The following is a 15090-nucleotide window of genomic DNA, read 5'->3' on the forward strand; positions in this document are numbered from 1 at the left end:
GCTATTTGCCCAACAACTGCCCATGAAACTCTTACGGCTGGTAAAAGCAGGCGTAGGGCCTGCTTTCATCAGCGGAAGGTTATATATAAGCCTTAAATTGAACATTTAAAAATCAAAAATGATGCACGTACACTTTAAATGAGTTTATGCAACTATTAAGATGTTTGAAATTATCAAAAAATTACAATTTTATTGAGGTTGGAGCAATGAAGGGACTTATGAATAAAATTGAAATTCAGTACGTTTATATTTATTAGAATTGTGTAAATTGTATAATTATTTGGGGATTCCATTGCATCTCATTAGGGGATTCCATTTGGAAATGACTGCAATGGAATCCTCCTTTGTGTTTGGAGGACCGGGCCCACGTGATCCCAGGGACGCTGTCGAACCACCTGCGTCCCTGGGATCCGTGGGCCTTTACACTGACGTCCACCTGGAATTCCGAGACTGGAATTCTCCGCAGCCTGGATGCCTGGAGGTAGGTTTGGAGTTATTTCGCGGGTTGGAGGCATACTCCAGAGGTACACCTCCGACCACAATTATATGCAATTTTTAAACTTGGTAATACTTCCTTTTACATAAAGTAATGCAAATATTTGCTGTCAAGCAATTTGGTTTTATGGCTAGTGTGTGGTTACTGCAAGATATCTTTTTCCCTTAATATGATGTGCCAATTTTTAGGACAGAAATTAAATACATTGTCACTTGTAGCAAAGTGTTGATAAGAACCAGTCTTGCTAACAGTTGATGGTTTTTTAAAATTCATTCTCGGGATGTGGGCTTCACTGGCAATGCCGGCATTTATTGCCCATCCCTAGTTGCCCTGAGAAGGTGATAGTAGGCCGTCTTCATAATGGTTTGATACAACTGAGTGGCTTGTTAGGCCACTTCAGAGAGCAGTTAAGAGTCAATCACGTTACCGTCAGGTTGCCATGTTTTGTAACAAGATTCCACTATTTTCAGCCTAAGTGCTCATGACATCTCTGCCAGGAAAAAAAATCCTTTTTAGCTGCTGCCTGGGTATAGGGGACTCCTGGGCTATCCATAACTGCTTCCAATCAACTCATTGCATTGAGTAATTTATGAGAAATGTAGAGGACTCTAAAGTTGTTCAATAGCAGTTTATTATCACAGAAACCCCACAGTGCAGATAGAGGCCATTTCGGCCCATCGAGCCTGCACCGACACATATCCCACCCGATCCCCGTAACCCCTACACCAACACATATCCCACCCTATCCCTGTAACCCCACGTATTTAATCCCCCTAACACTAAGGGTCAATTTATCATAGCCAATCAACCTAACCCGCACATCTTTGGACTGTGGGAGGAAACCGGAGCACCCGGAGAAAACCCACGCAAACACAGGGAGAATGTGCAAACTTCACACAGACAGTCGCCTGAGGCCGGATTCGAACCCGGGTCTCTGGCGCTGTGAGGCAACAGTGCTAACCACTATGCCACCGTGCTGCTGATTTTCTCCTGCCTTTGTTTCTCTCTCTTCTCACCGCTCACCCCATCGGCCAAACTTGGCACCTGTTTTCATCCTGTGCTCTTCAAGAGGTCCTCAGGTATTTCTCTCAATGCAGCTCAAAGTCGGTGCAAGAAGAGATCTCCCCACAGAATTGTGTTTTCTCTCTCTGCCACCCTGCCGAGACCCAATGGAAGATCCATTCTGGCTAGGGGAAGACTGTATGCTTCCTAAACAGCTATGCAGTGGTGCTTTCCAGTAAACGTGTACTAAAATCTAGTACCCCAAGGGGCTTGTAGTTAATGCAGCAGTTCCAAGGCAAGCCAGAACAAAACCAACAAGGAGCAATAGATTCCTTTTAGGTAACCCAGCTTGTCCCGTATATTTCAGTCAAATTTGGATTGACTTTTAACCGCAATGACGAATATAACTGGGGTAAAACTACACAGTTATATAGTAGGTTAAAAAAAAATGGATTATTCAGTGACCTTTTTTAAAAATTGTTTCTGTAGTCATATTATTCTTATCTAACCAAATAGTTACTATTTCAGCTTTGTGCGCTCAAGCTAACTTCCCATTACTTAAGAATTAAGTTTTTTTAATTGATTTTTGCTTGTTCTGTTTGCTAAAGAGAGCGCCTGGTTATGGTGGAATGCTCCATCTTTGGAAAAAGTGGCACAGGTAGCTCATTCTGCTGTAAGTTTGCCACTTGTCACCTGATCATGAAGGGTGGTTGGTAGCAGCTATGGAATAGTCAGTGACTCCAACTAATCATTCCAGCTTTCCTGACCAAAGCTTGGGGATGGGTAGGAATTCAAATAGGATTCAAAAGTTTCATGTTCACACAGTAATAGCAAGAATATCTTTGTTGGCACTCTTGTCTCTTAATTATTTGAGACTGTTTCAATTTCACAAGGACCCCAAGAATATGATAGTACCTGAACTAGGGCAGAATAAACACTCCTCTAAAACAACACCTTGCACTTGTATAGCACCTTTAATGTAAAACGTCCCAAGGGACTTCATAGAAGTGTTATCAAACAACATTTGATGCCAAGCCACATAAGGAGATATTAGGACAGGTGACCAAAAGCTTGGTCAAAGAAATAGGTTTTAAGAAGCGTCTTAAAGGAGGAGAGAGATTTAGGGAGGGAATTCCAGAGCTTAGGACCTGGGTAGCTGAAGGCACAGCCGCCAATGGTGGAGGGATGAAAAACATTAGTCAGCTCAAAGAATTGCAGAAATTAATAGCATTCTTTGCTATTTAAAATGATGGGTTAGAGTTATTGCCCATCCATAGTCAAAGGGTGGTTTTGTAAATCTGTTTAAAATCTTGAGGAAAGTGATTTTGTAATTTTGCTTAAAGAAGTTCGATTCAGCATGATATTTTTGTCGTTTTGCAGGATTTGATTGCATTGGACCAAATTATAGAAGTTGGTGGCTCGACAGCACGGTTGGTTGCAATAACACACGCTCATCCATGGCTGCTTCATCCATTCCGTGTACAGAAAAGTATCAAGAAAACTGGGCCAACGAGTCCTGCTGAGGTGGGGTCTGAATGTAGGACTGAGGTAAACCACTCAGAATCCAGCGCAAAGAACGTCAAGGAAAATACAGAGGACACTGAAGGCAATAGAGAGAGTATAAAACCTGATCCTAGCACAACTGTCATGGAGAAAGAAATTGAGCAGCACAGATTGGAGTCCATTACTGTACAGAATGAGGCGGTTCAGTTAAGTAGTACACAGAAACCGAGTGGAAGTAGGAAAAGGACCATTGAGGAAATTGAAGATGAAATGGTTGACCATGGGCTTCCTAGTAAAATACCTTGTCTGGGAGATGAACCTTCAGATTTGAGGTGTGATTCCTCAGACAGGAGGAAAAATCCAGACGGCACAATGGATGAAACAAAGCCTGGCTTCCCTCGGCATCTGCCATCTTCTACTTCTTCACCGGGTCACATGGGAAATAAACTAATCAAATCTCTGGACCTGCAGAGTGCACCAGGAAAGACAGATTCTGAACAAGGTCAGAATGGAGAGGTGTTTAGCTCTTCAAATGACATTAAAGGTCCAAGCATCTCTTCAGAAGTGACTGAGAGGTACCGTAGCCAGCCAAATAAGCAGTCCCTGGGAGAAGACGGAAAAGGACATTTGAGATTTGCCCAAGACAAGCCCGCAGTGAGTGAAGCAACTCAACCTGTAGATGGGCAACTTCCGCTTAAGGAACATAATTCTGTGGTGAATCCAGAGGAACATGTACAGCAAGACAAAAGTCTTCAAGTAAGCAAGGGGCAGGACAGACCCAAGCTTCAGGAGGAAGGTAACCCAGGTCTACAGAGCTTACAGCACATAACTTGCACTTCAGCATAGTACAGGGGAACATTGAGTGTTGTTTCTTAAAACTAGCCCAGCTTTTGAAATATTCAGTTGGTTGTCTTTTGCAACTTTGTTTACCAGTACGCTTTCTACAGTTTTACAGTGCTGCCTGCACTTTCTTAATCCTTTAAATCTTTTTACAATACTGTAATATCCACCAGTAATCAGAACATTAAAATATTTGAAAATACCACCATGGAGATTCCTCTGAGCATCACACAGGACCACAAGTAATGGGTGGGGCAAATGTATTTACAATCCACATCCTGCTCACTCTCCAGGCTGAACCTCGCCAAGACAGGAAGAGTAGCAGCTACAGCATCTCCCTGTGGGAGATGGGGATGATGAGAGCAGAGAATCATGGCTTGGCAGACTGCAGCTTCTCATGGTGGGTATTGGCAATCTGGGAGCAAGCTGCCTGTCCCTTTTCCCAAAGATTGGGGAATTTAGCAGAAGAAAAATTGGGCTTGGAAACGAATGGTAAAGCAGAGCCTAAAGATTTGTGACCTATCTCTCTTCTTCAACCACCCCACATCTGCCTCCAGGTTTAAAACATCAAATCGCTCTGCTGTTCTTTGGGTTGGCTGCAATCCTTCACCGTACACTGGTGTTAGTGCCTCTTACTAGACCACAGTCCCACTACATGTTAATTGAAATTGTTTGGCAACTTTGCAGGAGCTGGATCTGCAGAAGGAATAATGCCAAAGAGTGACATTGTAGATCTTCATTAAACCTCTCGAGTTTATGCAGCATCATTTTCTTTTTAATCCATTAATTTTCTTATTCTGAAAGTTCTTAGCCAAATTTGCTCTGCAACCGACTGTACAGAGCAAAAGTGGCTTCCAATAACTGTCTTGCTCGGGGCCATTTTTTCCCCCACCTGTTGGGAATGACCTAGTCTTTGCTTGTTCTCCCCTCCCACTCCAATTACCATGCCACCAAACGACTGTGTTACCATGCATATTTTAATTTTTTTTATCTTTTTCCCCCTGTTACTACTGGGTAACAGAAATGTTCAATCCCTGGTTTAATTTATGAAGATTGTGGGGCTGAAGAGAATCAAAGTTGCATTTAAATCTGTTCTTCATGTTGAAAAACACATGAATATATTTGGGATTTTTTTCTTTGCATGTAGAATTCAAATTAAAGTTGCCTTTAATCTTTCTCTGTAGGAGATCATCCAGTTAAGGAGAATGCCAAAGTGGAAAGTATATTGCAAACCCACTCAGACAGGTAGGTGCTTAACATTATTACAGTGTTCCCCTATTAATTGGAGAAATAAAGGCTTTGATCAGGAAACATAGAAACATAGAAGATAGGAGCAGGAGTAGGCCATTCGGCCCTTCGAGCCTGCTCCGCCATTCAATGAGATCATGGCTGATCATCCAAATTCAGTACCCTGTCCCTGCCTTCTCCCCATATCCCTTGATCCCTTTAGCCTTAAGAAATATATCCAACTCTTTTTTGAATATATTTAATGAACTGGCCTCCACCGCCCTCTGTGGCAGAGAATTCCACAGGTCCACCTCCTCATTTCAGTCCTAAATGGCTTACCCTTTATCCTTAGACTATGACCCCTGGTTCTGGACTCCCCGGCCATCATAAACATCCTTCCTGCATCTAGTCTGTCCAGACCTGACAGAATTTTATAGGTTTCAATGAGATCCCCCCTCAATCTTCTAAACTCCAGTGAGTATAAGCCCAATCGACACAATCTCTCCTCATACGTCATTCCTGCCATCCCAGGTATCAGCCTGGTGAATCTTCGCTGCACTCCTTCCATGGCAAGAACGTCCTTCCTCAGGTAAGGCGACCAAAACTGCACACACTACTCAAGGTGCAGTCTCACCAAGGCCCTGTACAACTGTAGCAAGACATCCTTGTTCCTGTACTCGAACCCTCTTGCTACGAAGGCCAACATACCATTTGCCTTCTTAACCGCCTGCTGCACCTGCATGCTTACCTTCAGTGACTGGTGCACAAGAACACCCAGGTCTTTCTGCACTTCCCCTTCTCCCAATCTATTGCCGTTCAGATAATAATCTGCCTTCCTGTTTTTGCCACCAAAGTGGATAACCTCACATTTATCCACATTATAGTGCATTTGCCATGTTTCTGCCCAATCACCCAATCTGTCCAAATCATACTGGAGTTTCACGACATCCTCCTCACAGCTTACCCTCCCACCCAGCTTTGTGTCGTCTGCAAATTTGGAGATATTATATCCAATTCCCTCGTCCAGATCATTAATATATATTGTGAACAGCTGGGGTCCTAGGACCGATCCTTGTGGTACCCCACTAGTCACTGCCCGCCACGCGGAAAACGACCCGTTTATTCCAACTCTTTGCTTTCTGTCCGCCAACCAGTTCTCTATCCAAGTCAATACCTTGCCCCCAATCCCATGTGCCTTAATTTTGCACGCTAATCTCTTATGTGGGACCTTATCGAAAGCCTTCTGAAAGTCCAAATACACCACATCCACTGGTTCTCCCTTATCTATTTTACCAGTTACATCCTCAAAAAATTCCAGTAGATTAGTCAAGCATGATTTACCTTTTGTAAATCCATGTTGACTTTGTCCGATCCTGTCACTGCTTACCAAGTGCTCTGCTATTACATCTTTTATAATAGATTCTAGCATTTTCCCCACTGCCGATGTCAGGCTTACCAGTCTATAATTCCCCGCTTTTTCTCTACCACCTTTTTTGAATAGTGGGGTAACATTAGCTACCCTCCAATCCATGGGTACTGTTCCAGAGTCTATCGAGTTCTGGAAGATGACCAGCAATGCATCTACTATTTCTAGGGCCACTTCCTTAAGTACCCTGGGATGTAGATTATCAGGCCCTGGGGATTTATCGGCCTTCAGTCCCATCAATTTTCCTAACCCCATTTCCCTACAAATACTGATTTCTTTCAGTTCCACCCTTTCATCAGGCCCTATGTTCCCCGGCATCTCTGGGAGGTTATTTGTGTCCTCCTTGGCGAAGACAGAACCAAAGTATGAATTTAGTTGGTCTGCCATTTCTTTGTTTCCCATTATAAATTCCCCTGATTCTGACTGTAAGGGACCTACGCTTGACTTCACCAATCTTTTTCTCTTCACATATCTATAAAAGCTTTTACAGTCAGTTTTTATGTTCCCTGCTAGCTTACTCTCATATTCTATTTCCCCTTTCTTAATTAATCCCTTTGTCCTCCTTTGTTGAATCCTAAACTGCTCCCAATCCTCAGGATTATTGCTTTTTCTGGCCAATTTATATGTCGTCTCCTTGGATCTTATGCTATCCCTAATTTCCCTTGTTAGCCACGGTTGAGTCACCTTTTTTGTTTTATTTTTATGCCAAACTGGGATGAACAAATTCTGTAGCTCATCCATTCGGTGTTTGAATGTTTGCCATTGCCTATCCACCGTCAACCCTTTGAGTGCCATTCCCCAATCAATCCTACCCAACTCGCTCCTCAGACCATCGTAGTTTCCTTTATTTAAATTGAGGACCCTAGTCTCTGAGTCAACTACTTCATTCTCCATCTTAATGAAGAATTCGATCATATTATGATCGCTCAGACCCAAGGGGCCTCGTACAACAAGATTGCTAATTAATCCTTTCTCGTTACATAATACCCAGCCTAAGATGGCCTGATCTCTGGTTGGTTCCTCGACATATTGGTCCAGGAAACCATCCCGTACACACTCCAGGAATTTCTCCTCCACAGTGTTGTTACTAATTTGGTTGGTCCAATCTATATGTAGATTAAAGTCACCCATGATGACTGCTGTGCCCTTATTGCACGCTTCTTTAATTTCCCTTTTAATGCCATCCCCAACCTCTGCCTTACTGTGGTCTATATACCACTCCCACTAATGTTTTTTTTCCCCTTAGTATTTCTCAATTCTACCCATACAGATTCCACATCATCAGAGCTAATATCCTTCATTACAATTGTATTAATCCCTTCTTTAACCAGTAATGCTACCCCACCTCCCTTTCCTTTTTGCCTATCTTTCCTGAATATCGAATACCCCTGGATGTTGAGTTCCCAGTCTTGGCCATCCTTGAGCCACGTTGAGAACTGTGAATCTGAATGTGTGTGCTGTATTTAGACCAGATCTAAAATCATTTGGACTAGTGTTTAGTCTGAAGTGACCGAAGGGGTTCTGATCTCGAGTCGCTTTGGCTGTCAAATGCAGACTATTATGCGAGCTGAAAAATGTACCGATTAAGGAAATTATAGCACATTGAGCAGAGACTTCTATGCCTTGCTCTACACCTCAGAATCTCAGGCCAGCCCTTGGGCAACATCTCACCAACCTTGCCAACCACCCCCTCCCAGAAGGAGGTACAATCATGGGATTCTCCAGTCTCAGTCAAGGAGGTCCAAGCAGCAGCACAACTCCATGGCAGGAACCAAAACATCACTTTCCAGCAACTGGCAGACAAATAGACCATCCAGCTAGAACGCTGATGCTTTGAAATACATGCACTTGTTAAGTGGTCTCGGTCATTCACTCCAAAATTTCATCTGGTGAAGTAGAAATTCAAAGTTCATTGTGTGGCCAATGTAAGGGACAATTCTGCATTACACCTGACTTGGACTGTGGGGCAGTATCAGTGCTGAGGAATGGAGGAATTTTTCTATCCTTTACATTCATTGTGAGCATTGGCACTCTCCGGTCAAGTGGCGTATGAGCCAGATGCAGGGCATCGCTCCTCTACTTTGTCTCAGTAGTGTTGCTTCAAGTACAACCTCAGAAAAGTGGTACTTTTTGAAGTGTAGTCCCTGTTGTAACGTAGGAAACGTGACCACCAATTTGCACACAGCAAGTTCCCACAAACAGCAATGTGATAATGACCAGATAATTTTTTTTTTAGTGATAATGATTGAGGGATAAATATTGTCCAGGACACTGGGATAACTCCCCTGCTCTTCTTCGAAATAGTGCCGTGGGATCTTTTACGTCCACCTGAGAGAGCAGATGGGGCCTCGGTTTAACATCTCATCCGAAAGACAGCACCTCCGACAGTGCGGCACTCCCTCGGTACGGCACTGGAGTGTTGGCCTAGATTTTTGTGCTCAAGTCTCTGGAGTGGGACTTGAACCTACAGCCTTCTGACTCAGAGGCGAGAGTGTTACCAATTGAGCTACACTGACACTATTACACCAATGGCATATTTTCCACAACCATTTCACATGTGCTCTCCCTGAGTAAAATTCCCATTTAAAACTGAATTATAAGCAGCTTTGTGCTGTGGATCCATGTCTATCACCAGCAGAACTGAAACTCTCAAACATGTCATCTGGGACCTTTACTTCTCCCAGAGAGGGGAGACTCTAGGAGACTTTCATCTGATCTGTCTGAGCTTGGTTTGAATCCTGGCCCTGGAAGTGAAAGTACAGTGTACCAACTCAGTCCCAATAATTTACTTTATTGCTGGAAAGTCAAGACAAGCACAAGCTGATCAGTCTGATTTGCACTAATAATCTTTGGAGTGCAGAAACTATTGCATTTGTTACATTTCCTTATACCAAGCAGTCATGGCGTTTTTATGAAGTAACTGCTTTTCCGGTTGAATCTTACAGTGACTACGAACAGATTAGTTTTGTCTGCCATCCCTGGAGGATTGTTGATGGGAGCCTGAATAAACCTGTGTGTAAGGGAATGATAGAAGCTGTACTGTACCATATTATGGCAAAACCCGGGATCACAGAACAGAAACTATTAAGCTACTACAATGCTGTGCTGCAGCCAGTTATTGTACTGGAATTATTACAGGTGACTTTTTTATTTTGGATCGAGGAGGAATATAGTTTGAATTGCAGTGGAATCTCCTTCCTGATTATTTGATGAATTTTTGCATGAATCACGGCTTCATTGCCAAGCCTGCTATCAATCTCCTGTCAATCAGAAATCATCTCCACAGCCCATGAAAGATGAAATGATTTTAATAGTTTGTATTGTATTTATTTTTATTCCCATGCCTTGCCATATATGGTGAGACCAAATTATGGGGGCTTTTTATTTTCTGCCAATTTCCATTACTAACCAAGTGGGTCTTCTACATAACAGATAATGGAGGTTCCACAGCACTTGTAATTTTATCTCCATATTATTATGTGTATATGTTTTATAGTTTCAATTTGGCACTTGTTTTTCAGGTTCCACTTTTCTGTAACTTGTTACCAAATAACCCGATGTTTTCATGAATAGAATTTTGAAAAGTCATTCTTCACATGGTGGAGGATTTCGTGTCAACCATATTAATAGCAAACAAAAAACACTTGCATTTATGTAGCGCCTTTCACAACCACAGGACATCCCAAAGCGCTTTATAGCCAATGAAGTACTTTTGAAGTGTAGTCACTATTGTAATTTAGGAAATGTGGTACCCAATTTGCACACAGCAAGCTCCCACAAACAGCAATGTGATAATGACCAGATCATTTGTTTTAGTGATGTTGATTGAGAGACAAAAATTGGCCAGGCCACCGGGGATAATTCCCCTGCTCATCTCTGAAATAGTGCCGTGAGTCCACCTGAGAGAGCAGACGAGGTCTTGTTCTGACGTCACACCTGAAAGACAGATTCAGATCAGAAAAAAACATTTAGATAAGGAAATATACTTTATCAACCCATCCGTTTCTTTATGTTCAGAAACTAATCAGTTTGCTTGAGTTGTGCCGATGTGAACCCATGAGTATTGACTGTAAAAGCTGTGCAGAAAACTGCATCGAGACAGAGGTCATGTAAAAATAGATTTATTATTCGATAACTGCTTCTGCCAAACTGCATCGGCCAATCCATTTTATTTGTTGATTGTCCTTTTAGTGAGGCAATTCAGACATGAGCCAATCCTGTAGTATTGAGTGTGCCAATTACAAAGACTGTAGAACAAAGGTCTGATTACCTTTTTGTTATGAAGTTTTCACCTTCAGAAGTCAATAGTGGTAACTTGTTGGTGACACACCTGTTGACTAGATTTCATACCATAGCCATTTCTTTGCCACTAAACCAAATTTGCTAAGCAGAAATTGTGCTCCATATCATTTCACATTGTTAATTGCCTTTATAAAGTTCTGTAAGTGGGCATTTAATAGAAGGCACAGTGCCCACTGTACACATGGCATCTATCTAATTTGTGTTGAAACCTGATAAATATGTAGTCTGGGATAATATTCACTTAAGCTGTTAGCAGGAATTAATGCACTAGGTGCTGATAAAAGATGGTTTGGGGTTTTCATTTCTGTTCATTTAGCTTATCTGTACCCTAATCAGTTATTTGATTATTTGGAGCCAACAAGAGTTCTGCTCCAGAAACATTAACCTCTCTTTCTTTACAAATGCTGAAAGATCTGCTGTAGATTTCCAGTATTTTGTTTTTTTTGTAGTGAAATATTTGTTGTGAGGTTACAGTCTTCATCTGTTTCCAACATAGTCTCTATTTTCATTGTAACCATTTCTACTTCCCATTACTGACTGGAGATTAAACTTCAAATTTAAGAAGAATGGCATTTTCTCATTTTGAATTTCTACTCTCATTAACAGGGTCTGGAAACCATTGGCTGCATTAGAAAGCGCTGCTTAACCAAAGCCAAGCCTGTGTCCTTGTTCTCCACTCCGACAAGTGCTTCTGAGGTGCAGGTTCACAAATTGTCGCAAAGCTATACCGTTTTTTATGAACCTACCATAGACTGTGTTTTAAGACTCAGCAAGGTCTTTCCGCATGAACCGAATTGGAACAAATGGATACAATAACCGCGCAGTTGGGGGATTACTTTTCAGTGTTCACATGAAGAATTGTTTTCTACAGGTGCTGTGATTGCTCCTATAATCGCTCTCAGAAGTTTGCAAACTTACACAACCACCTGGAACTATTTGTTATCAAACAGCTGAAGTTAAATTTAAAGGGAAATAACGGTGGATTACACTTGGGAGTGAAGAAATAAATGTTTTTACTAAAACTTATAATTATAGATTGTGCTTTTCAGGTTGTCGTGCACCTCATGTTTTCTTGAATTCTGACTACAACATATAATCATTCATTTTAATTCCTCACATAATTCATCTTCAAAGGCTTACCAGTTGCTGTTACAAACCTGTAGGAGAACAGCCATGTTCTGTATTTCACAGTCAAGAATGGCTGCTTTACACAGAATCAGAGAAGCTACAACAACTTACAATTTATATAGCACCTTTAACATAGTGCCCCTGTGAAGCGCCTTGGGATGTTTTACTATCAGACAAAAATTGACACCAAGCTAAAGAAGATATTAGGACATAAAAAAAACAGAAATTGCTGGAAATACACAGCAGGTCGGGCAGCATCTGTGGAGAGAGAAACAGGTGTCACGTTACAGGTCGATGACATTTCGTCGGACATTAGGACAGGTGAGCAAAAGCTTGGTCAAAAAGATAGGTTTTAAGGAGCGTCTTAAAGGAGGTGTGGGGAGTGAATTCCAGAGCTTGGGGCCTAGACGGCCGAAGGCATAGCTGCCAATGGTGGGGCGAAGGAAGACGGGGATGCACAAGAGGTTGGAATTGGAAGAGCGCAGAGTTCTCGGAGAGTTGTAGGGCTGGAGGAGGTTACAGAGATGGGGAGGGACGAGGCCATGAGGGTTTTGAACACAAGGATGAGAATTTTAAAAGTGAGGCATTGGTGGACTGGGAGCCAACGTAGGTCAGTGAACACAGCGGTGATGGGTTAACGTGACTTTCAGATCTAGGAGTTGGTAATTTGATAGCTAGCTTGGCTGACTGAATAGGTTTAGCCAACCAAGTGTACCCATCTACTGTACAGACGAATAAAAGTAAACTCGTGGAGTAAAGGACTGAATGTGATGCTTTTATTCTTCAGTCCGGGAACCAATGCTCCATTTCTGGTGCAGGATGCATGCTTGCTGTTAGCGGATTTCTTATTGGTTACCGTCGCAACAAAGGGTTGTTAGTCCGGCGACAATAACTCTGCTTACGATTCACGCACGAGTGGCTTTTATAATAATGAGCTTTATTACAGTGACTGATTTGGTCTTCAATTTATATTATAATGACATGCAAATAATACAACCTGGTTCCCAGGCTCCGACTACCTCTGACAACACTCTCTGATGTCCGAGAACAACACACATCCTGGAGTGACCAGCTCCCACCCTCCAGGCCCTCAGTATGGCTGCATTGTGCCTGACTCTCAAACACCCTGAAGTTAAAGGGGAAGTGGTTCTATTCATATACCATAATACAACCTTAGCCAGTGCTTACGTAATACATAGTTTGCATGTTTAGCTGAGGCCACAGCTTATAATCTTTTCAGCCTTTGCCTCTGCTACAAGCTTTGTTTGTATAGTGCAGTAAATGCTTAGGCTAAATGTTTATCCCATTCCCTAGACCGGTTGTTCATATATAGAGACAAGATCAAATTCCACATTCTCTCAAATTTGCTGTACCACTAAAAATGCTAAAGAAAGGAATGCTGGCATAGATAGAATGTTTTAAGATGATTTTAAAAAATGTAAGATGATCTAAATCATTCTGATGAATGGTCATCGACCTGAAACGTTAACTCTCTTTCTCTCTCCACAGATGCTGCCTGACCGCCTGAGTATTTCCAGCATTTTCTGTTTTTATTAAAAAAATCTAACACTTGCCTAAATCAGGCTGAAACATTGCATGAGATTTGGTTTAGGATGTCTTGGTATTGAACCCTATAAACATACAAAAAAGGACAGGAAAAGAAAGACCATCAAGCTTGTCCCACTTCAGCACAGTGTAACTTCCGCATACCATCGCCCCCATTCTCCCGTGCGCACCCCCCCCCCCCCCCACACACACACACACACACACACACACACACTCACTCATGAAAAAGAGAAAAAACCTTTGTTTTATAATTAGTATGTCCTCCGCTCATCGTTTCCACCGACTGCCTGCAAGGAGCTCACTGGGTAATGTCTAAAGTGAGGATTTTTTACTCAATGAACAATTTTAGCTGTGGTGGCTATTATGCCGCAAAATGTTAGTTACCTGTGTGACTTCACCGTGCAGCAAGTTCCTATTCTCACCTTCGGCATTGAGAAATAAAACTACAAAATAGTGATGAAGCCAATGGAGCAGGTCCCTGCATACAGAGAAAATGGAGATTAAAAGAAAGTTCTAGCAAGTCACAACTACATGTTCATTTTCAGCTAATGGTTTACTTGGGGTCCAGGTGGAAACAACCGATGAGAGCTCTAAGAAGCACCAACACGGCCGATGAACTATTTTAAGGCCTTAAAGGGGCCGATGCAGTAGGTGCAGCGTCCAATTAGACCCTCTTCTGCAGGAAACCATCTTCCTATTGACTGATGCAAGGATTAATCCATTAAGTAAGCAACTCCGACCAGAATGGTCAGCAAAGTCTCCAAAAAGAAAGATTACTGACGCTCTTGCCACCTGCATCTCCTCACCATCACTGGCATATCCTTCTATTTCTCCCTCATGTACTTATGTAGCTTACCCTTAAATGCATCTATGCTATTTGCCTCAACTACTCCTGTGGTGTCAAGTTCCACATTCTAACCTCTCTAGGTAAAGATGTTTTCCCTGAACCATGAAACAGGTTGTGTAGCTATGTTGCTTCAATTTACAGATAGGTGCAGTATAACTACAGTCTGCTGCACATTTTATATAAACATTGTATTTCAACATTTTAGTGGTCTGGAGAAAGCAGACCCTCCCGGATACTTTCTGACATTTAGAAACCTCAGTCGGCCATTGAGTATACATGTACAGAGCTTCTCTACCATCAAACTCAGTGCTGGCAGTATAACTCGAGCCAAGCTCCACAGCACCAGATCCCGAGCTCTTTTTCCGCCGCCTTCATCTCCGTGCCCACTTCTCTGGCCAGGAGTCTTCCCCCCGCACGGCTGACCCTTTCTCCCGCTTTCAGAATTCCCGTTCCAGCTGGACCCCTCCCCCTGGCCTCTTACCCTCTCTAGATCTTTTCATCGCTAACTGCTGCTGTGACATCGGCCGTCTCCATTTCTCTGCTCCCCTCACTCACTCCAACCTACCTCCCTCTGAACTTGCAGCACTCCATTCTCTCACATCCAACCCCGACATTGTCATTAAACCTGCTGACAAGGGTGGTGCTGTTGTTGTTTGTCGAACTGACCTCTACCTAGCGGAAGCTGAACGCCAACTTTCCGACACCACCTCCTACCTCCACCTGGACCGTGACCCCACTACCGAACATCAAACC

General features: G+C 42.6%; 1 protein-coding gene across 3 annotated transcripts in view; it reads left to right on the forward strand.

Annotated features, from left to right (window-relative positions):
• The window catches only part of gtf3c1 (general transcription factor IIIC subunit 1), a 92514-nt gene extending 80689 nt beyond the window's left edge, over positions 1-11825 (forward strand). For 2 of the 3 annotated variants that reach the window (XM_086000581.1, XM_086000582.1), the window contains exons 34-37: positions 2879-3797; positions 5026-5086; positions 9440-9632; positions 11403-11825. In XM_086000581.1, coding sequence (XP_085856707.1) covers positions 2879-3797; positions 5026-5086; positions 9440-9632; positions 11403-11612 — 1383 coding nt within the window. In that variant the 3' untranslated portion in view covers positions 11613-11825. Of the gene's footprint in view, positions 1-2878; positions 3798-5025; positions 5087-9439; positions 9633-11402 lie in introns of those variants that run through there. The other variant, XM_086000583.1, reaches the window with a different exon arrangement.
• Positions 11826-15090: the final 3265 nt, after the last annotated feature.

This window comes from Somniosus microcephalus, chromosome 11 (assembly GCF_052327205.1).
Source record: "Somniosus microcephalus isolate GS21.2 chromosome 11, FLI_Smic_1.0, whole genome shotgun sequence".
NCBI classification, from domain to species: Eukaryota; Metazoa; Chordata; class Chondrichthyes; order Squaliformes; family Somniosidae; genus Somniosus; species Somniosus microcephalus.